This window comes from Mobula hypostoma, chromosome 21 (assembly GCF_963921235.1).
Source record: "Mobula hypostoma chromosome 21, sMobHyp1.1, whole genome shotgun sequence".
Taxonomy (NCBI): Eukaryota; Metazoa; Chordata; class Chondrichthyes; order Myliobatiformes; family Myliobatidae; genus Mobula; species Mobula hypostoma.
Window position 1 is genome coordinate 23010126 of NC_086117.1, and position 21638 is coordinate 23031763.

General features: G+C 40.1%; 1 protein-coding gene across 2 annotated transcripts in view; it reads left to right on the forward strand.

Moving 5' to 3' along the window:
- col27a1b (collagen, type XXVII, alpha 1b) overlaps positions 1–21638 on the forward strand; it is a 483649-nt gene that overhangs the window by 261115 nt on the left and 200896 nt on the right. For both annotated transcript variants that reach the window (XR_010021219.1, XM_063073617.1), the window contains exons 20-24: positions 6691–6744; positions 7018–7071; positions 9147–9191; positions 15661–15714; positions 17657–17701. Coding sequence is in view for 1 of the 2 variants with exons in the window: in XM_063073617.1 (XP_062929687.1) it covers positions 6691–6744; positions 7018–7071; positions 9147–9191; positions 15661–15714; positions 17657–17701 (252 nt within the window). In the remaining variant the exon portion in view is untranslated. The remainder of the gene's footprint in view (positions 1–6690; positions 6745–7017; positions 7072–9146; positions 9192–15660; positions 15715–17656; positions 17702–21638) is intronic.

Below are 21638 nucleotides of genomic sequence, written 5' to 3' on the forward strand. Positions count from 1 at the left end.
GTAGAATTGTGGCTCCCCATGGTGTTCTACACTGGCGTTTCTCGGGATATTGGGGTACAGATTTAGAGTTTTCAAGTTTATGGTTACAGTCGGTAATTTAACAAAGGATCTGACCTTTGGTCCCGTGGGGAGGATGGTAGATAAAAGACATGGTCCAAATGCTTCAGTACAAGGAATTCTCGACAGAAATCATCATCTCTAGCACACTCTGCCTGAAGAGGTTCAATAATTCTTTTAGGGGAACAGTGGTGCAAGGGGACAATCAACACGTGTAGAGTTGAAAATAGGTTCCTGTTCCATTACCTTGTCCTAGTCATCCGCCATTAATGATGATGAATTAAGGGTGCTATGTTATACTCAATGCCCATTGGTCACTCATGCAAGATGTTCAAGTAAGTACCTTAGTTGTTGCAGAGGAGACCTGCATGACAAGAAGAAAAATGTGTACTACACGGTCAGGACTTATTTGGCAATCAGCTTATTCTGCAGAACTTTCCCTTTGAGCTTTGCAGTTGTTATGCAATTGGCTAACAAAGGCTGAGTGCCAGCCCAACATGTGAGAAACAGCACTATTCGCCAAAGTCATGAATGCCTATTAATAGCTTAGAAGAGTCATCTACATAAAAGAGAATTTTCCAATGCTCAAGCTAAGAATGCAAAACTTTGTTGTAGCTGAGTGGCCACAATTAAAGTTCAATCATCAAACAAAAGATTTAGAATTGAGCCTTTCAAAACTCATAGCCGCCAACTCTTAATCAAAGGTTTTTAATGTGCAGAAAAATAACTCACAAGTACTTGAGTGAAATAAAATTTATTATGGCACTTCAAGTTACTTTCATATGTCAACATTTTTCATTGACAAAATGCCTTGAAAAACCTCTCCAGGCCTTTGAAACATCATACTACTTCTATAATTTTACGTGAACATTTAATGAGATGTAGTCTCAGTATCTCAGTAAGATACTAAAAAATAGTGATATAAATAAAGGTGCTTTATTAAAAAACAGAACTTTTGTGAAGAATTGTATTTGTCCTGCTGCAGCTTGTTCCACAAAGATACACACCCTGACAATGGCACACTAAATAATCTAGAAAATATGATACGAAGTTCATGTTCTCTCCAAGCAAGCCAGGTGAACATAACTTAGGATGCTGGCCCGGGAGTGAATGCAGGCTTTGGTTTACTTTTCCTCGCAGTGAATTTGAGAAATCTTTCAGATTTAGCATTGATGGTATTTTTTTTTCTGTGTCTTGAGATGTTGGCTGGATGGAGCCTAGGTCTCAGAAACATATCAACAGATCAAGGAGCACTGATGGCCAATGGACCATTTCTGTGCCAGTTTAAGGAGTTTAATCTTCAAATATCCTGTTTCCTCAATTGAACAAAGATTGTGCTACGTTGAAGGTGATGGCGAATACTACATACACTTAGATATGGGAAGAGAAGGACATTCCTCAGGCTCTCAGAGATGCTGCATTAGGATCACCTTCCAGAAATGGGATGTCCTTCTGTGGCAGGGGTCCCCAACCTTTTTTGCACCGCGGACCAGGTTAATATTGACAATATTCTCAATATTCTTGCGGACCGGCCAACCGGGCGGGGGGGGGGAGGGTTGGGTGTTCAAGTAGAGTTAAACTCACCTCAACATGTCTTTTACAGACTGTAGGGTTGCCAACTTTCTCACTCCCAAATAAGGGACAAAAGTAGCAGTCAAAAGCAGGACACTAGGGTCTACCCCGAGAAAGACTACCATGACCGTGAAGCCTTGCGCGGGCACCTCTGTGTGTATGCGCATATGTGACGTGCGCATGCATGTACGTGCCGATATTTTTCCACAAATTGGTTTTGGCTTAATCTTCCCAACTATACTGTACATACATTAGTTCTACTTTATATAGGCTGTGTATTTATCATATCATTCCTGCTTTTACTATATGTTAGTGTTATTTTAGGTTTTATGTGTTATTCAGTATGATTTGGTAGGTTATTTTTTGGGTCTGGGAACGCTCAAAAAATTTTCCCATATAAATTAATGGTAATTGCTTCTTCGCTTTACGCCATTTCGGCACGAAAGGTTTCATAGGAATGCTCTACCTTAGCGGGGGAAATACGGGACAATTTAGCCCAATATACGGGATGTCCCGGCAAATACAGGACAGTTGGCAACCCTATGTTCAAGTTCAACAGTGCGTGACAGGGAATGAGGAAAGGTGCAGCTGACTCATATCGTTTCCTCGCGGCCCGGTAGCACATGCTTTGCGGCCCGGCACCGGTCCATGGCCCGCGGCCCGGTGGTTGGGGACCACTGGATTAATTGGTCCTTGTAAATTATCCGGCAGGTCACTGGACAACATAGCTCACAGGGCCTGAAGGGCCTATTTCACACTGTACTTCAATAAATAAATAAACTGGTTTGTTCAAATGAAACTGTAAAATTTTGCAAGGGAAAGAAGTTGGGAATCAAATAGTAAGCAATATAACATTGATGAATGTGACAATAACAAAATTAATCAGTTGTGACAATATCCCGATTATTACATCAAATATTTGCTCACCAAAGGGAGCCACTTCATTAACAAAAGTGATCCAAAGCACCTATGATGCTGACACTGAGTAAACAATGTAGAAGATTCCTGTTACATTACGCTAGAGTTAGCACCAAAGGTCCAACATTGCACTAACAGAAAATTCTTATTTTGAGATGATAAGGCAGCAAATTCCAAGGAGCAGTAGTTAGGGGATTGGTGTAATGGTTACAATTCCAAAGAAGTATTTTCTTCAGTCATTGTTTGTTCATCTCCTTATGGATTCTCTGTTGCAGTGACAACATTATTAATGAAACTCTGGTTCCGTCGGCTGCGTAAGTCTAGGGAATGACAATTTCCGGCCCCGCCAAACATGGGAGATTGAAGTGTGAGCCCCCCAAATCCCCTTGTTTGTGTGGATGCTGCGTGATTTGTTACCCTGTTACAAATAAGTACCATGAAATAACACATAGTACCGTGCATACAATTAAAAGATTTACTTTTATAATTCTTAATTTGACTAAAGGGTTAGTAAAGAAAAGGGCCCATTTTAATGAAATTAGTCCAATGTGCAAAAGTTGGAGCTCACGGTTTCCCCTTCGCCGATCCTCCTTCGACCTCTCTGGGCTTCACCGAACCATGGCCCCGCTCCGGGTCAACTCCTACGACTTCTTCTCTCCGGCGTCTTCTCTCTTCTCTCTCAACAAGAGCCCCAAGCCCAACCTTAGTGTCCCTCACCTGAGAAACCTCCCCTAAATCTGGCCACCCTAATTGTATGGGATACAACTCCCCTATCTCTTATCTTAAACAGTAACCCAGACAAGCAGCGTACACAGAACAAAACAGCATAACAGAGAAAAATTATGAACCATCTGTACCAGGGTATTACAATAATATCTTTCACAAAGATGCGATGGGATGTTTGATTTGCCACAGTTAGACACAATGCATTGGTTCCTCTGGTTTCCCCCCAACAAATGGACAGCTGTTTAATACAACTTATTTTGCTTTCAAGCCTGTTCAACAGACCAAGACCAAAACATGTTAAAACCAAACAGTCTGCTGTTAAGTGTGTTTCATTCTGGGAGAAGATATTAGTCATCCTTCATGTCTGACTACACTCCCTTGACTTTCTCATGCACCTTTCTAGCAGTGATGTTGTTAGTGGTACAATAGATGACTCATTAGAGCCTGTCTGGAATCTGTACCTCAGGTTACTAATTTAACTTCAGACAAGTCTTGAAACTTGCATGTTGTTTTGAGGTTGATGCTGTTTACATAGTTACAAAATTATGGCATATCTATGAAATTTCTCTCCAATTTGTTGACACTAAATCCATCGTACTGCCTCTCAAATTCATTCCACTGGCTTCAGTGGAATAATTCCTGATGACAGCTCGCTAGGGACAAACAATTCAGACAAACATTTGTGCTTGATCTAGTTGTAAATGTAATAAACAAAAGATTGTTTGACATAATGTTATTAGTAATGTGATGGTTGGCTTAGTAGTTAACATTGCACATACTGTATAGGACAAGACTCATTTCAGGCTGCAGGGTTATAACTAGGGAAAAAGAAACAGGGCTGAGTTCTTGGCCCTCAAATTATTTACTATCTACATTAATGATTTGGAGGAGGAAACGGAATATATGGTTTCCAGATTTGCCAATGATATGAAAATAGATGGAAAGGCATGCTGTGATGAAGACAATGTGATTCTGCAATGGGATAGAGTTGGACTGATTGACTGGCAAATGCAATTAAATGTAGGGAGATGTGAGGTCAGTCACTTTGGTAAGAGGATTCGAAAAGGCGGACTGTCCTCGAAATGGATAGAGGCTGCAGACGACCGAGGTTCGGAAGGATGTAGAGAGCTTCAGTGCATGAATCGTTAAAAGTTAGCAGGCAGTTCTAATAAGTAGTTAAGAAGGCAAAATGGCATGTTGGCCTTTATTGGGAAGGTGTTGGAGTTTAAGATTAAGGAATTTTTGTTACTATTGTTCAGAATGTTGTTGAGGTCACAGCTGGAATACTACGCACTGTTTTTATTTGAAAAAAGATGGAATAGTATTGGAAGCAATGCAAAGCAGATACACTAAGCTAATTCCTGGTATGAAAGGATTGTCCTTTCAATAGAAGCTAGACCATTTGTGTCTGTATCTCTTGGAGTTGACATGAATGAGCAATGACATTTTTCAAGATAAGGTCGGAGGAGGGCTTGATAAGATAAATATTGAGATGTTTTTGCCAGTGGGAGACCCATACAAAATAAGAGCTGGTCATTTAAAACTGAGATGTGTAGAAATTCCTTCTCTGTGGTGGCAGGGAATCTCTGGAATCCGCTGTCCCTGAGGGTCGTGGAAGTCAGATCAGTAGATACATTTAAGGTGGGGATAGATAAATATTTGAAAGATCAAGAAACTGAGGTTTTGAGAGAACTGGCACAGAAGAGATGTTGAGGCCAACATAGATCAACCATGACTATATTGAACCACAGTGTAGGCTTAAGGAGGCTGGTGGCCTACTCCTGTTTATTTCCAAAGCATTGCCAAATAGAACAAGCTGCATATTTTCATCTGGATTTGTAACATAACATTAGTGTGGTCAAAATACATGGAATGTTTTTCAAAATAATGGAATCTGACATCAGCTCAGACTTTTCTGCTAAATGTCAGCAAATCTAAGACTCATACAAATGTACAGATAAAAGTGCAAATCGCTAACTTATCCTGAGGCTTTGAGGGCTGTATCTGCCAAAATACTCTTTCCAGTGGATTTCCCACAAGCACTGAGAAACATCTTCTCAAATTCAGCACCAGGTTATTTCAGTGGGGAGTGTAGGGATGTGGTCAAAAGAGGAATGAGGACAATAAATTCCTTATATTTATTATTTCAGTTTTATTTAATATTTGTCTTTTTTTCTTGTTTTGCTTTTTTTTAAAAACGTGCTTCATTTTTAAATGTATTATATCAGCAACATTTACCCTTGGATGAAATAGGTTCTGAGGTGACTATGGGTGAGCCACTGCCTATGCCAGCAGCACTTGACCATCATCTGTTACACTTGTAGGTTGTCTATTCAGAATTGGCTTACCTGCAGAAGGCAGAGGGTCGTGGTGGAGGGAGTACATTCAGATTGGAGGATTGTGACTAGTGGTGTCCCACAAGGATCTGTTCTGGGACCTCTATTTTTCCTGATTTTTATTAACGCCCTGAATGTGGGGGTAGAAGGGTGGGTTGGCAAGTTTGCAGACGACACAAAGGTTGGTGGTGTTTCAGATAGTGTAGAGGATTCTCAAAGATTGCAGAGAGATGTTGATAGGATGCCGAAGAGGGCTGAGAAGTGGCAGATGGAGTTCAACCCGGAGAAGTGTGAGGTGGTACACTTTGGAAGGACAAACTCCAAGGCAGAGTACAAAGTAAATGGCAGGATACTTGGTAGTGTGGAGGAGCAGAGGGATCTCAGGGTACATGTCCACAGATCCCTGAAAATTGCCTCACAGGTGGATAGGGTAGTTAAGAAAGCTTATGGGGTGTTAGCTTTTATAAGTCGAGGGACAGAGTTTAAGAGTCGCGATGTAATGATGCAGCTCTATAAAACTCTGGTTAGGCCACACTTGGAGTACTCTGTCCAGTTCTGGTCGCCTCACTAGAGGAAGGATGTGGAAGCATTGGAAAGGGTAGAGAGGAGATTTACCAGGATGCTGCCTGGTTTAGAAAGTATGCATTATGATCAGAGATTAAGGGAGCTAAGGCTTTACTCTTTGGAGAGAAGGAGGATGAGAGGAGACATGATAGAGGTGTACAAGATAATAAGAGGAATAGATAGCCAGCGCCTCTTCCCCAGGGTACCACTGCTCAATACAAGAGGACATGGCTTTAAGGTAAGGGGTGGGAAGTTCAAGGGGGATATTAGAGGAAGGTTTTTTACTCAGCGAGTGGTTGGTGCATGGAATGCACTGCCTGAGTCAGTGGTGGAGGCAGATACACTAGTGAAGTTTAAGAGACTACTAGACAGGTATATGGAGGAACTTAAGGTGGGGGCTTATATGGGAGGCAGGGTCTGAGGGTCGGCACAACATTGTGGGCCGAAGGGCCTGTACTGTGCTGTACTTTTCTATGTTCTGTGTTCTATTCACATCATCTTCTATTTTATCTTGAAGGGTTTTCCAGGAGATATTGGACCACCAGGGCAAAATGGTCCAGAAGGCCAAAAGGTGAGCAGACATGTATGGCTTTCTGCTTCAGGCAAAGAATTAGATACATAATTTGGTTATCTTTCAAAAAAACTGACCAGATTTGATTAATCATGATTATATATTTTATTCATACTATCTTAAAAAGTAACAATTGCTGAAAGATTTTCCTTAGTAACCACAAGTTGGAAGATTATCACAAATAAAACTTGGTGACCACAAATAAAACTCGGCACTTTATAGCTGCAGTAGTCAAAACTGAACTACATTTAACTACTTAATTTTCTTATATAGGGAAAACCTGGAGCACGAGGTCTACCTGGACCGCAGGGCCTGGCTGGTCGAGAGGTAAGTCCTGAGAGAAAAGTACTTCAGTAAGAAAAGAAAAAGAATAATTGGATCCTTCTGACCGGTTTTGATTAGTTGGATACCACAGGGCTCCAGCTACTCACAATCTATATCCATAATTTGACTGCGAGATGAAATGTCATATTTCCAAGTTCACTGACGATAGAAGTTAGAAACCCAAACAAAGTAGGATTGTATGGAGGAGGATGTCAAGAGACTCTGAAGGGTTGCATTCAAGCTGAATGAGAGGACAAGATGGTTGATGGAACATAATGTGGAAAAAATGTGAGGCGTCCACCTTGGCACACTTACTGAAAAGCAGTATTCTAGTATTTGACAAATGATGAAAGCTTGGGTAGTGCTGACAGTCAAAGGGACCTAGAGGCAAACAAGCAGATGTAATAAGCTATCAAAGTACGTATATGTCACCATATACAACCCTGAGATTCATTTTCCTGTGGGCATACTCAGCAAATCTATAGAATAGTAACTATAACAGGATCAATGCAAGATCAAGTAGAGTGCAGAAGACTACAAACTATGCAGATGCAAACATAAATAAATAGCAATAAATAATGAGAACATGAGATAGAGTCCTTAAAAGTGAGGTCATTGGTTGTGGGAACATCTCAATGGAGTGAGTTAGGACATTCTACCAATGAATACAATCCAGTTTAGTTTTTTTAAATGTATGTTAATAATTTGTACTTCAGTGTTCAACTAATTCAAGAACATGACATCCATGTGCAGGTGAGTGTAGTTATCCACTTTTATTCAAAAGCCCGATGGTTGAAGGGTAGTGACTGTTCTTAAACCTGGTGATGGGAGTCCCGTGGCTCTTGTACCTTCTACCTGATGGCAGTGGCAAGAAGAGAGTGTGGTCTAGGTGGAGGGGATCTCTGATGATAGATGCTGCTTTCCTACGATCAATAGGGCAAACTGTACATTAAATTTTATAATGTGAAAGTTTGATTATAAGACTAAAAAAGTCTTGTAACAATCATACAGGCACTTGGTGAGACTGTACTTGAAGCGTTTTGTGCAACTTCAGTCTCTGTATCCAAGAAAGTTTGCCTCTGCTATGGAGGGAGTGCAGCAGCATCTTGCTAAATTCCAATTTGCTGTAAGAGAGGGATTGAATAGAATTGGACAATGTTTTCCCAGTTAAGGGTAAGAGGGTTACAAAATGAGATTGCAAGATTCTTAAAGGCTTGAAAAATAAGATACAAATAGAATGTTTTCCCTGGCTGAGGAGTCTAGGTTCAAGGGGCATAATTTGAGAATAAGGGGATAGGCTGTTTGGAACTAAGTTGAGGGTTAATTCTTCACTCAGAGCATGAGTGAACCTTTTAGGCTTAAAATGAGAGATAATTCTTCACTTAGACCATGATGAACCTTTAGTACCCGGATAACTGGGAAAGCTTAGTGGTTATATGCCATTAAATCAGAGACTGACAGATTTCTAGGCACTATTTGGAATCAAACGATTTTGGGATAATCCAGAAAATGGCACTGACCTGGAAGATCAGTCCTGACCTTGATGAATAGCAGGGGAGGTTTGAAGATCTGAATAGCCTATTCCCGTAACCATCACTGATGGTCTAATGCAATGCTGATGTGTCATTATTGTTCAGTGCAATATCTTTTCAAAGATCTTCTCAACAATGTTATGGATGAATAAGGATTAGATAATTAATCAAAAACAAGTTAACAAGAGATCTATTTATAACTTTTAGGGTAAACATATCCAGACAATAGTTTCTGCCTGCAGAACTAATGAACAACATAAAACTTCATCAGAAATAAAGTGAAATCTGTTATTGTTTCACTGAAAATAGCATTTATAGTTGAATGTCCAAACAAAACCCCAGACTAACAAGAATTTTTCCCTGTTTATGAGCATAATTTTCTACTTGATTCATCCCAAAGGCAATAAGGAGGTAAAAGTGCTCGTAATCCATTAATTGAAATTAGTTTGGCAAGTACAAACAGTCTGTGGAAGTAAGAATGCTCAGGCTTCTAATAAATGATACATTTTATTTATTGATATATGTTTTTTAAATGGTTTATTAAAGGGTGATGAAGGACCAAGTGGACCAATGGGAAATCCAGGCCCTGAGGTATGTTCAAAATTTTAAGCATTCATTACTGTTAATGCAAACACGGGAGAAGCGTCATAAGTTATGTTTCAGGAAAGTTTAATTTTATAATTATTTTTACTTCTTGAAGAAAAGAGCTAGATAGAATTAAAGAAGCAGACAGACTCATAAGTTCATATCAACTGTCCATGACTTCAGGACAGATTTCGTCAAGTACGGCATTAAAGAGATGATCACTGGGAGTCAAAGGAAAAACTCCGCTAGCTCAAGTGATAACTCACCCCTAGGATGACTACTGTGGATGTCTCAGCCTTGAGAATCATTACAAGAGGTCCTCAGGGCAATATCCTAACCAACCAACAGAAGCTGCTCTTTCAGAGACCTTCCTTCCGTAATAAGATGAGAAAATGAGATGATCACTGATGATTGGACAATGTTCAATTCTGTTTGCATGTTTTCAGAAAATACGGAAGCCTGTGCTTATCTGGACAACCCTCAGAAGTGGGCTTATAAGTAGAAAGGAACCTCCATGCTAGAGAAGCCATAGGCCATCGCCATCCCTAATAAGAGTGAATTGAATTACCCAGCCTTGACTCTCAGTCGTATTACAACATTGAGGCAATATTATCTGCATCCCGGGCGACCAAAATCATTGACGAGAAACTTAATTGGACCAGCCTTAAAATTAATGTGGCCATTGGAGCTGCTATTTGGCAGAGACTGAATATACTGCAGTGAGCTATTTTTGTTACCTGACTCCCAGTGGTGTTGAACAGGCAGGCGATGGAATGCTCTCCATTAAGTGAGTGCACTCCAGTTATAATCAAGGAGTTTGTCACTACCTAAGACAAAGTACCTCACTTGACTTTCTTCCCATCCATTACCGAAGACATTGACTTTCTCATATACCAATGCACCCTGGTCTGAGTATGTAGGAAGCACATTGTAGATCTCTGAGAAGGCTACTTTGCTAGGACCTCGTAACTACACAACCTCAATCACAAAGACGTACAGGGCCTGAAAATACAGAGGAATGGCATTTTTGTAATTTCCTCCACAAATCATACACTATTCTTGTAAAACATCTCATTCCTTCATCAATACTGGATTTGTATCCAATAACATCCTTGAAATACTGTCACAGGGGTTCTGTAGTGGTTACAACAATTCTCAAGGTCAGTTAGGGATATAAGATTTAGTCTTGTTAGCAAAACATCCACTCCATTATTGTAAAAATACCATCTAAGCTACTCTTGTAATGCAATGGTGGCACCAATTTGATGTATTTTTCAGTGGGAGAACATGAATTAATGGCAGAGTTGCCACCTTTGAATGATTGATCTGTTACAAATCTGTCCAGTGTGCAGCTCTTCAAAGTCATACCATTTATAAACCATTCCACAATCATTTAATAGAACTGATTATAATGGGCACCACGGTCACGTAGTGATTAGCAAGGTATAATTACAGCTCGGGGCGTTGAAGTTCAATTGCAGTGCCACCTGTACATTTTCCCCATGTCCGCATGGGTTTCTTCCCATAGTCCAAAGACATACCAGTTAGTAGGTTAATCGGTCATTAAAAATCGTCCTGTCATTAGGCTAGGATTAAAAAGGTGAGTTGCTGGATGGTGTGGCTCATTGAGCCAGAAGAGCTTATTCTGTGCTGTATCTCTAAATAGAAAAAATAAAATAAATAAGATGAAGTAAATCTTCAATTTCAAACCGTACAAGTTCAGTCTTTTCATGAAACCATACGAGCTCCATCTTTTCATCAAACCAAAGAAGCTCAGTCTTATCATCAAACCATACAAGCTCAGTCTTTTCATCAAACCAAAGGAGCTCAGTCTTTTCATCAAACCATACATGTTCAGTCTTTTCATCAAACCATACAATTTCAGTCTTTTCATCAAACCAAAGAAGCTCAGTCTTTTCATCAAACCATACAAGCTCAGTCTTTTCATGAAACCAAAGAAGCTCAGTCTTATCATCAAACCATACAAGCTCAGTCTTTTCATGAAACCATACAAGTTCAGTCTTTTCATCAAACCATACAATTTCAGTCTTTTCATCAAACCATACAATTTCAGTCTTTTCATCAAACCATACAAACTCAGTCTTTTCATCAAACCAAAGAAGCTCAGTCTTCTCATCAAACCAAAGAAGCTCAGTCTTATCATCAAACCATACAATTTCAGACTTTTCATCAAACCATACAAGCTCAGTCTTTTCATCAAACCAAAGAAGCTCAGTCTTATCATCAAACCATACAAGCTCAGTCTTTTCATGAAACCATACAAGTTCAGTCTTTTCATCAAACCATACAATTTCAGTCTTTTCATCAAACCATACAATTTCAGTCTTTTCATCAAACCATACAAGCTCAGTCTTTTCATCAAACCAAAGAAGCTCAGTCTTTTCATCAAACCAAAGAAGCTCAGTCTTATCATCAAACCATACAATTTCAGACTTTTCATCAAACCATACAAGCTCAGTCTTTTCATCAAACCAAAGGAGCTCAGTCTTTTCATCAAACCATACATGTTCAGTCTTTTTATCAAACCGTACAATTTCCATTTTTTCAGTGTGTAACTGTATAATGGAATAACTACTACTGGGCCGACTGGTGGCACAACGACATTGGTGCCAGACCCGCGAGCGGAGGTTCCCGGGTTCGAAACTAGTCGGGTCCGCCCCCGGGTACACTTTCCATTCGTGCCGGGTTGAATGTCGAGATCACGACTCGACCTCATAAAATAAAGGGGAAAATGCTGCGAATACTGTATGAGGAGTGGCGCACCCCACAGTCTCTCTCTTGCTTCGCGCCTTGTAAAAAAAAGCCATGAAAAGGACATCATCACAGATGCATGCACATGCAGACACACACACCAAAGAAAAGGAATACACTAATATCTCACTGTTGATTGACTATTGGCAGCACTTTTTAAAACTTCTAAGAATCCAGAAAATAAGATTTGAGTACAAGCAAGTACAAATATTGATGTATGATATACAAGCAACCACCCTACAGCACTGAGAGTTGGTTACAACAAGCCTTTATATCCCTAGTCATATGTATTCAAGGTTCAAGACCTTAAATATTCCACAGTTGTAATATTCTGAATGTAACAATTTTTATGCCGTTTGTAGTTCTGATTATCTCATTCCTACAATATTTCAGTTTAATTCATTTAATTAGTTGAATAATTAAGTCTGTTAATTGGACCTATAACCACTTTAAAAGATGTTGTTTTAGTAATTGGCCATTAACTGATTCAGTGAAAAGTGCAACTGGCTGAATGTTGTGGATAATCTGAGGATATGAGGGTTGAAAAAGGTGGATGAATAAAATCTGTGTATGGCATGGGAATGAAGATTGAATGGATTTGAAGCCAAAAAATAAAGGAACTGGAAGAAATGTGCACTGAAGATTAAGAGAGGCAGTGATAGTGGACAGAGAGTATCTGTTTCCCAGGATTGAAATATCCAGTGCCAGAATGTACGTGGGGGGTGGGAGTGTGAAGGGTAAGGTTTTTATTTAGAGAGTGGTGGATGCCTGGAATGCGCTGCCTGGTATGGTCAAGGCAAATACTTTAGAGGCTTTTAAGAGATATTTGGATAAGCACGTGGGTGTAAGGAAAATGGAGCGATATGGACATGGTGTAGGTAGAAGGGAGTAGTATTTGGGAGTTTTTGATTTAGTTTTTAGCTGGCTTGGCACAACATTATGGGCAGAATGGCCTCTCTCTGTGCTGTACTGATCTATGTTCTATGCTCTGAGAAGACAGTATGCATAAGTTATGGGTAAAGCATATAGAAGTGAGTCCTAAGCAAAACTTGAAGGAGAAAGTAGAAAATGTGATCTGGGGGAAATTATGCTGGTAAGGGTTAAATGGGAATTCTGAGTGATTTGAAAGAGTGAATCTTGCATGCAATTTGAAAAAAAAAGGAATGCTGAGCTGGAATTTTAGGGGAAAAGAGGAGCTCAATTTAAGGGGAAAAAATCAGTAATCCTGAGTGACATGAATGAATCCGACTGATTAAAATGAAGTGCAGAAAGATTGAGCTAAATTTTGGAGAAGAAAGTGTGGGAATCAAAACTTAAAATTTGTTAGGGGTAACTTGAAGTCCAAACTGAGTGAACTTTGCAGACCGAACAACCGGCAATATTACTGAGAATGCAGGAAGCAGACAAGATTTAGAGGGAGCAAACTATGGAAAAGGGGGTCTGTGCAAGACTTTGGAAAGTTTTCTGAACCAAGAGTTCTAATGTGACCAATTTGATAGATGAGTTTTAGAATTAACATTCAGATCAACTAAGCTGATGGCTATTAAATGATTCTGGAATGGTAAGTAAATGGTAAAACCTGAAGTGCTGCATGCTGAACACAGATTTGTAACAGATCACATCTTTTGAATGTGGTCTCTTGATTAACAGATTGAATAACAGTGTCCTGCTTACAGAATGGATGAATCACATCCCTAACGTAACTCAGTCATTGATAAGAAATTCAAGGATGCAGTGCCCGCATTTTTCTGATTTAATTATGTTTACAATAGGAGGTGGATGAAAGCCTTTACTGTTTGATGAAAACTAAAATCTAGGTGTTAATCTTATTTGTGTGTCGAGCCAGTAGGTAAATTTCTGGATGGGAATGGAATGTTTTTATTTGTTAGGTAATGAAAGTCAATAACAAAGTTGGTACAACCCCACTGATTCATAGGAAAACTCCCCTTAAGCTGCCTACACATGACCTGAGCACCAATTCAGAAAGACTGCACGAATTATCCAGTCCTCCTATCTCCACTCTTGTGGTTGACTTCTGCGCCAGTTTGTGTTGAGGTTTTGCCAGCTTCGTTAAGCAAATCTGTACTTCTAACATCTGGCTTGTCACCGAACAGACTTATTTTGCATGGAACCTGTACAGTAAAGAGGGAAGAGGCTTCCATCCCAGAAGTCTGAATAACTTTCAAACCCATAGACCTAGGTGCTAACCCAATAAATGCAGCATTCCATATCAGTGATGACATTTTACAGAATAACACCAACTCTTCAACTCGGGGCTAACCCAAATCTTAAACGGACTGGAATTTTACTGACGTATTTAAGTAAACGCATCTTTTGATAGGCTAGTGAAAACAGGACAGGAAGGTATCCGCGATATTTGTCTGTGGTCTGCATTAGGTGTACTGATTTTAGTCGTCACTGGAGGCCTTACAATTGGTTTAAGTACTGATTGACCTGAAACCAGTGAAAAACAGTTTGAAAATATTTCTATTCTTATTTCTAATTGGCTAAAAGAACTTAAGTATTTGGATAACACACACAAAATGCTGGAGGAACTCAGCAGGCCAGGAACAGAGTACAGTTGACATTTTGGGCCAAGACCCTTCAGCAGGACTGGAGAAAAAAGATGAGGAGTCCAAGTAAAAGGGTAGGGGGAGTGAAATGGAGCAAAACACAAGGTGATAAGTGAAACCGGGAGGAGAAGAGGGGTGGGAAGAGTACAGGGAGCTCTTGTTCAAATTCCTTATAGATGTTCCAGGTGGGTGAAATTCTCCACCATTATCGGACATTAAGCAGATCATGGAACAGAGGGCTGGGAAGTTGATTGGTGAACGAGATACAGGGCTGGAGAAGGAGGGATCTAATAGGAGAGGACAGAAAGCCATGGAAGAAAGTAAAAGGGGGAGGAGGAGGAGCACCAGAGGGAGACGATGAGCAGACAAGGAGATAAGATGAAAGAGGGAAATGGAAGTGGGGAATGGGGAGGGGGGAGCATTAACAGAAGTTCAAGAACTTGATGTTCATGTCATTGGATTGGAGGCTACCCAGATGGAATATAAAGTGTTACTCCTCCAACCTGAGCATGGCCTTGTTGCGACACTGGAGGAGGCCATGGATAGACATATCGGAATGGGAATGGGAAGTGAAATTAAAATCGGTGGCCATTGCGAAATCCGTCTTTCTCTGGCAGATGGAGCGTAGGAGCTCGGTGAAACAGTCTCCCAATCTAGGTTGTGTCTCACCGATACACCAGTTCGGTATGTGGGTGCCTTAATGTTTGATGAGCACTTGTAAATATCATACCTATCAATAATTAAGTGTGACTAATATTAAATAAGTCTTGAGGTCCTGCAATCACCAAGCCCAGAAAAGTTCAACAGCTGTATTGTGTCAGAACAGCATAGGTGAGCTGGCGAAAATGTCTGTCCCGTGATCTGCTGAATGTCCGATAATGGTGGACAGTTTCACCCACCTGGAATATCTATAAGGAATTTGAACAAGAGCTCCCTGTACTCTTCCCACACATAATCTGGTGGACTGCATTCCACTTGAACAAGTCCCACCAGTTTCAGGGGCCATAACCAACGTGCTTTGTAAAGTAGCCCCCAACTAACAAATGGAATTTTAAATTGGTCTGAATAAGTTTGGTAACTGAGCCATCATTCTAACATGTGGCATTAATTTCTTCTGTGTACTATTGTAGGGACGTCCTGGGAGGAGAGGATTTCCAGGCAAACCAGGACCTGATGGTCCCAAGGTAAAGAAATAGGTGGATATGGCAATGTGGATCCTATTTCTTCTGCTTCTTTGTGCTTCAACTTTGGTGGCTTTAACTAGAATTACAACTAGGCGGTAAAATCCGAAATGCGTTTGTCAATCTGAAGAATTATTTCCTTAAACGGTTCAAGATCACCCTTATTTTATAGTTCACTAACTTAAGCTGATGGTACAAATGCAACTTCAGCTTTAGTAATTATTTCTGTAAGTAAATTGTCCTGTTACAGACAACCTGTACGTATGATTCTGGCTAAAAATCCAGCGCTTTCCCAACATCTCTAAACGGGTGCCATGGTAGTGCAGCAGCTAGCACCATGCTTGGGCATTCCAAAGTTTGGATTCAATTCCGGTGCCTTTCTGTACGGAGTCTCTGTACGTACTCCCTGTAGAATGCATGGGTTTCCCCCTCCTCCCACAGTCCAAAGATGTACTTGGTAGGTCGATCATTGTAAATTGTCCCGTGATTAGGTTAGGGTTAATTGGGTTTATCGGGGTGGTTGCTGGGTTCAGAGAAGAACCTGCTCTGCACTGTTTCACTAAGTAGAATTTTTTAAAAATATAAAGTTTTATGAACCTGATCCTGGTTTAAACCAAACTTAGATCAAAATGAAACAAACTTAGCACTATTTTGATTCATCTCGAGTTAATTAACTAAATAATAAATCAGCAAGTTGTTGATCCATTTTATCATATCCCTCTAAGGCAGGAATTATGCAGTGAAGTTATATTTAATAGCCTGGGATCTTTCTTTAGCCAGAGAGTGGTGAATCTGTGGAGTTCTTTGCCACAGGCAGCTGTGGAGGCCAAGTCTTTATGTATATTTAAGGCAGAGGTTGATAGTTTCTTGATTGATCAGGGCATGAAGGGATATGGGGAGAAGGCAAGAGGTTGGGGCTGAGAGGGAAGAAGGTATTTTTGAGTTCCTATTAACTTGAATTAAAGTCTGTCCTATTGTCTTACGTAGCCGGCTGGTGGTGTAGTACCATCTGCACCAGACTTTGAGGTGAGTGGTCCTGGGTTCGAATCCGGCCGGCTCCTTGCATGCTTTCCATCTGTGCTGAGTTGAGCATCAAGCTAACATCTTGGCCTCATTTAAAAAAAAAGGCATAACTGCTAAAGAAACAACAAGGTTGCCGCCCAATGCGCCCTAAGGCGTGGAAAGGAACAACGACTGTCATCTTACATTCTTACAAATATAATCATCTCATTGCACAGTGCCCAGTCTGATCGTAGTAGAGCATCTGCTGCTGCAAAAAAAATAAAGAATTAGATCCTCAAATTCCAGAAGGAGAGTTTAGCTTTATTTCCACAGTTGACCTGCTCCTGTCAACACTTCGGTGACTGCGAAGTTTAGTTTGAAATTCCTCTGTTTACTGGTGACTGGTGATGAAGAACTGCATCTTGTGTGTGCATTCTTTATTCAATGTAAGTGTACTGCAATAGAAGTGGAACTTGTGGAAGGAGGAGTTAATATAACATCATTTTACTATAATGTCTGAATGTGGATGATGAAATAATTTCATTTCAGTATTGCCCCTTTATATATTTGACAATCTTTCGGGTGATTTTTACTCCAGCCTGCAAACTATTTTAATGGATTGCATAGATTCTGAAAAAGGCAGTTGTATTTACAGTAAACGAAGCTGAATATTGATGTTTGATAACTTTAAACATGTGACATCAATTTTGAGGCAAATATATGACATCAAGGTAGGCTGTTCAGTCTACCACTAACCCTGGAAGTATATTATTCACATTGAAGATTTATTTTTGAAGATTTATTTTTCTCTGATTTAAAAAAAATGCCAGACTTTGAAGAATTGTGTAACATTTCAGGACAATCTTTAACTTTTCATATTTGTTGGAGTGAGACTGCACTTGCTGAGATTTTGATTGCTTTCTCCCCTATCCCTAACCCAAAGGGTGAACCAGGCGATCTTGGAAGAGTTGGGAAAATTGGAGAGCAGGTACTGATTGGCTTTCTCATTTCATTTTCTAACAGGAATTCATTGCATCTTGCTGCATTTTGATTAATACTTATCTAGCTTATATCTGAAGAAGGGTCTCGGCCCAAAACATCGACTGTTTACTCTTTTGCATAGTTGCTGAGTTCCTCCAGCATTTTGTGTGTAGAAACATAGAAACACAGAAAACCTACAGCACGATGCAGGCCCTTTGGCCCACAATGCTGTGCCAAACATGTACTTACTTTAGAAATTACATCCGGTTACCCATAGCCCTCTATTTTTCTAAGCTCCATGTACCTATCCAGGAGCCTCTTGAAAGACCCTATTGCGTCCGCAGGACCCGATTGTGTGTGTGTTGCTTTGTATCTTAAAAATGTTCAGTTTTTTACCACTGCACCATTTAAAAACATTGTCCACATGAAACACATTATCAAACCAAATATAAAGTCTTAATGCACGAAAGATAATTGGAATGTGCTCAGCTGGCATTATTCGGAGTGCAGCCCAATAAAAGTACAGATTGCTAGAGAACGTATTAGTTCAATTCAGGGTTTTTTTAATTATGTTTGGATTGCATTTTAATGACAGCAAAACTGGAGTGGTTTGCTATATTGGAATACTCCTAAATTATGATTCAGTGCAAAGTTGTTTGCACCGCATAGTTGGGAAGTTGGTCATTGGTGATAAAGCACCGAGCTTATATCCAGACTGGATGTGTGCGGACAGGATATCTTCTACTTTCATCCTATCTCTTCTGTACATTTTTCTCTAATTTAAATACGCAGAGTTTTCGAATTATGTTAAATCTTTCAAAAGGAACCAGGAGAATGAAGCTGGAGCCATGATTGTATGCTGAGCATTTCTTTTCATATGTTACTGTCATCTCTGAAGTGTCAGAAGCACGGGCACAATATAAAAATACAGGTGGCCTCAAAGAGGCGGCAAGCAGCCTGTTGTCAGGAGAGGGAGAATGGGATTCATAGGCAGAATCATCCACTGGTTATTGTGGGCACCTTTGGAACGTGAGGCAATTGAAGATGTGTCATCTGATTGCTTGCATCAAGTCAATGTGAACTGGTGAGCGGCCATAATTCTCAAGTGAAGTGTGAATGATCAGCTTCCCGCCGCTGCCTCTGAGGAGTTTGTAACATTCTCTCCGTGTCTGTGTGGGTTTCCTCCAGGTGCTCTGGTTTCCTCCCACATACTGATTGGGAAGTTAATTGGTCATTGTAAATTGTCCCGTGATTAGGCTAGGATTAAACTGCGGGGTTGCTGGGCAGAATGACCTATTCCGTGCTCTCTCAAAAATAAATAAATAAACTTCAGTCAACAAACTTTCGGGTTTTAAGTGACAATATTTCCATCATCCCCATCATTTTTAAAAACGTGTAAGAAAAGACTGAATTCCTAGTAAATCAGCATCATGTCCAGGGAGTCACAGTTACCCGTCCCGTGAATAATGAACAGATTTGATTTTTACAGACCTACATGAGCTGACTCTGTCCGTAAGTTAAAATGCATAAAATTACTCAACGTGGTGATCACAGCTCCACAGTATTGTAATGAATAGTATCAAAAGTACATAAGACTAGCAAGAAAGAACAATGAGCAAACAAAGAAGGGAACTAGTATTGCTGTTTATTGGAATGAAAGTGTGTCAATATGTTGGACTTCTGAATTTAATAGCGCCTTCAGATGTAGGGGAGTCCATGTGTCTGCGGTTTGTAACCCAGGGATCGCCTGTATTGAGGAATGCAAGACACATTTTGGTGCTGTGCATGTGTCTAAGAAGATTACCTAGATAAATTAATTCCTAGTTAATAAGGAAAAAGTACTGCAGGAATGAGAGGAGTGGAGCTAGCTGGATTGAATTTTAAAAAGACAATTGTAGACTAAATAGTCCGTAATGCTGCAATGTTTGGTCTTTCTATGTCACATCCTTCTATTTTACTGTGACAAAAGATAATGTATCAACCGACCCATGGTTCCAGTGCGAAACAACATTAATGTCTTTCCATCCCATTACACCGCACTTCAGAAAAGATGAAATATCAACTTGGTCAGATCCAACTGTTTTTTTTCTCTTCTGGATAAAATTCTTACCACAAGATACCCGCATTTCCTAAGAAGCCAATTGTTGGTTCAAATGTGCTTTAGGACTTTTGCCAGACTCTGTTTATCCGGCATTCTGATACCCACAGTAGGACTTTACTAGTGCTGGGTGTTAGGAGGATGAGGCTTGTGGGAACAAGTCCATCCCAAACAACTCCTGCCTCTTGCAAACATTCGTCTGAGTTCACCACCATTAGTTTAAATATTGTTTTCAGTGTGGCAATACTGACCATGCTTTCTGTTAAAAATTTCTTTCTCAGTAACAAAAATAAAAGAATTATGTAGTATACATCAGACTTTGCAGCATCAATAGGCAGAAAAATAGATGGCACTTTTGGTTAAGGACCATTCAAAAGAACTGTAAAGGTGAGAAGACAAAGCATATTTTGATTCACAGTAATGATCATGATATTGTCTCCTCTATACTGGAGAAACCAAATACAGATTAAGTGATAGCTTTCTTTACGGAATATCTCCACTCAGTTCACAAAGATGACTTTGAACTTCCAACCTCTACTCGCTTGAGTTTTCTATCCTGCTCTCACTCTGACCTGTGTTGCTCCAACAATGTCCAGTTTAAATTCGTGGAACAGCACCCCACCTGCACACGATCTGGAAAAAGCTGCAGAAAGTTGTGCACCCTGCAAGCTTCATCATGGGCACTAGCCACCCCAGCATCGAGGACACCTTCAAAAGGAGATACCTCAGAAAGGCAGCATCCATCATCCAGGACATGGCTTCTTCCCATTGTTACCATCAGTGGTGCCTGAAGAGACACACTCAATGGTTCAGGATCAAATTTCTGAATGCACTACCTCAGTGTTTTTCCTCACTTTTTACACTACTTAATTAATTTTCTGTTTTTTATACTTAGTGTAATTTATACATTTTATTTTGTACTGCTGCCACAAAACAACAAATTTCATGACATATGTCAGTGACATTAAACCTGAGTCTGATTCAGAATTTTTCATCTGGATGACAGGATGGAGATATGGCTGTACGTAAGGAGGTGAAAGGCACTCCTTCCTTGGGCTGGTCAGTAGGTCACCCTTGGGTAAGGTGTAGCACCTGCTTTGCCCCCTGATCAGAGTCACGGGGAGCCATGAGAGCAAGTGGTAGGTGGATGTATTAGGAGCTGGTGCATATCACAAGTCCTGGTTATGTGATCACTGACACCGGGCAGACAATCTCTGAAGAGTATTGATATTAGCTAGCGTCACCCATCTTGTAAAGACACTGCCCAGAAGAAGGCAATGGCAAGCCACTTCTGTAGAAAATTTGCTGAGAACAATCATGATCATGGAAAGACCATGATTGCCCACATCATGTGGCACAGAACATAACAAATGAACAAACATTAGAATAATTTAAGACTTAGTGTAGAACTTAACAATACCAAGTGAACCTCTGTTCATTCCTTCTCCATGGTTTTGGCAGTATTTCAGTTTGTTTCATTTTTCTATTTTGACTGCAAATGCTGATAATTGTTACCTTGGCAGATTTGGTGTGCACCCTATTACAGAGAGTCTCTTTGTACTTTCCACCCTCCTTATCTCTGTACAACTAAAATATGATCGTCTGCTCACTTTATCAGTTCTGATGGAAGACCCTTAAACATCTTTTTGACCCGCTTAGTACTTCCAGTCTTTTCTGTTTTGTTTCAGATATCCAGCGTTTGCGATTTTCTTTTACTCATGCTGTGTTTCTTTAATCTTGTTTGCATTAAAAAGTGAAGAGGATCTAAGACAAATCCGAGAGCGGAAGGCTACCCCTCAAGGGCATAGAACTTCCAACACAACTCAGATATTACAGAGATAAGCTA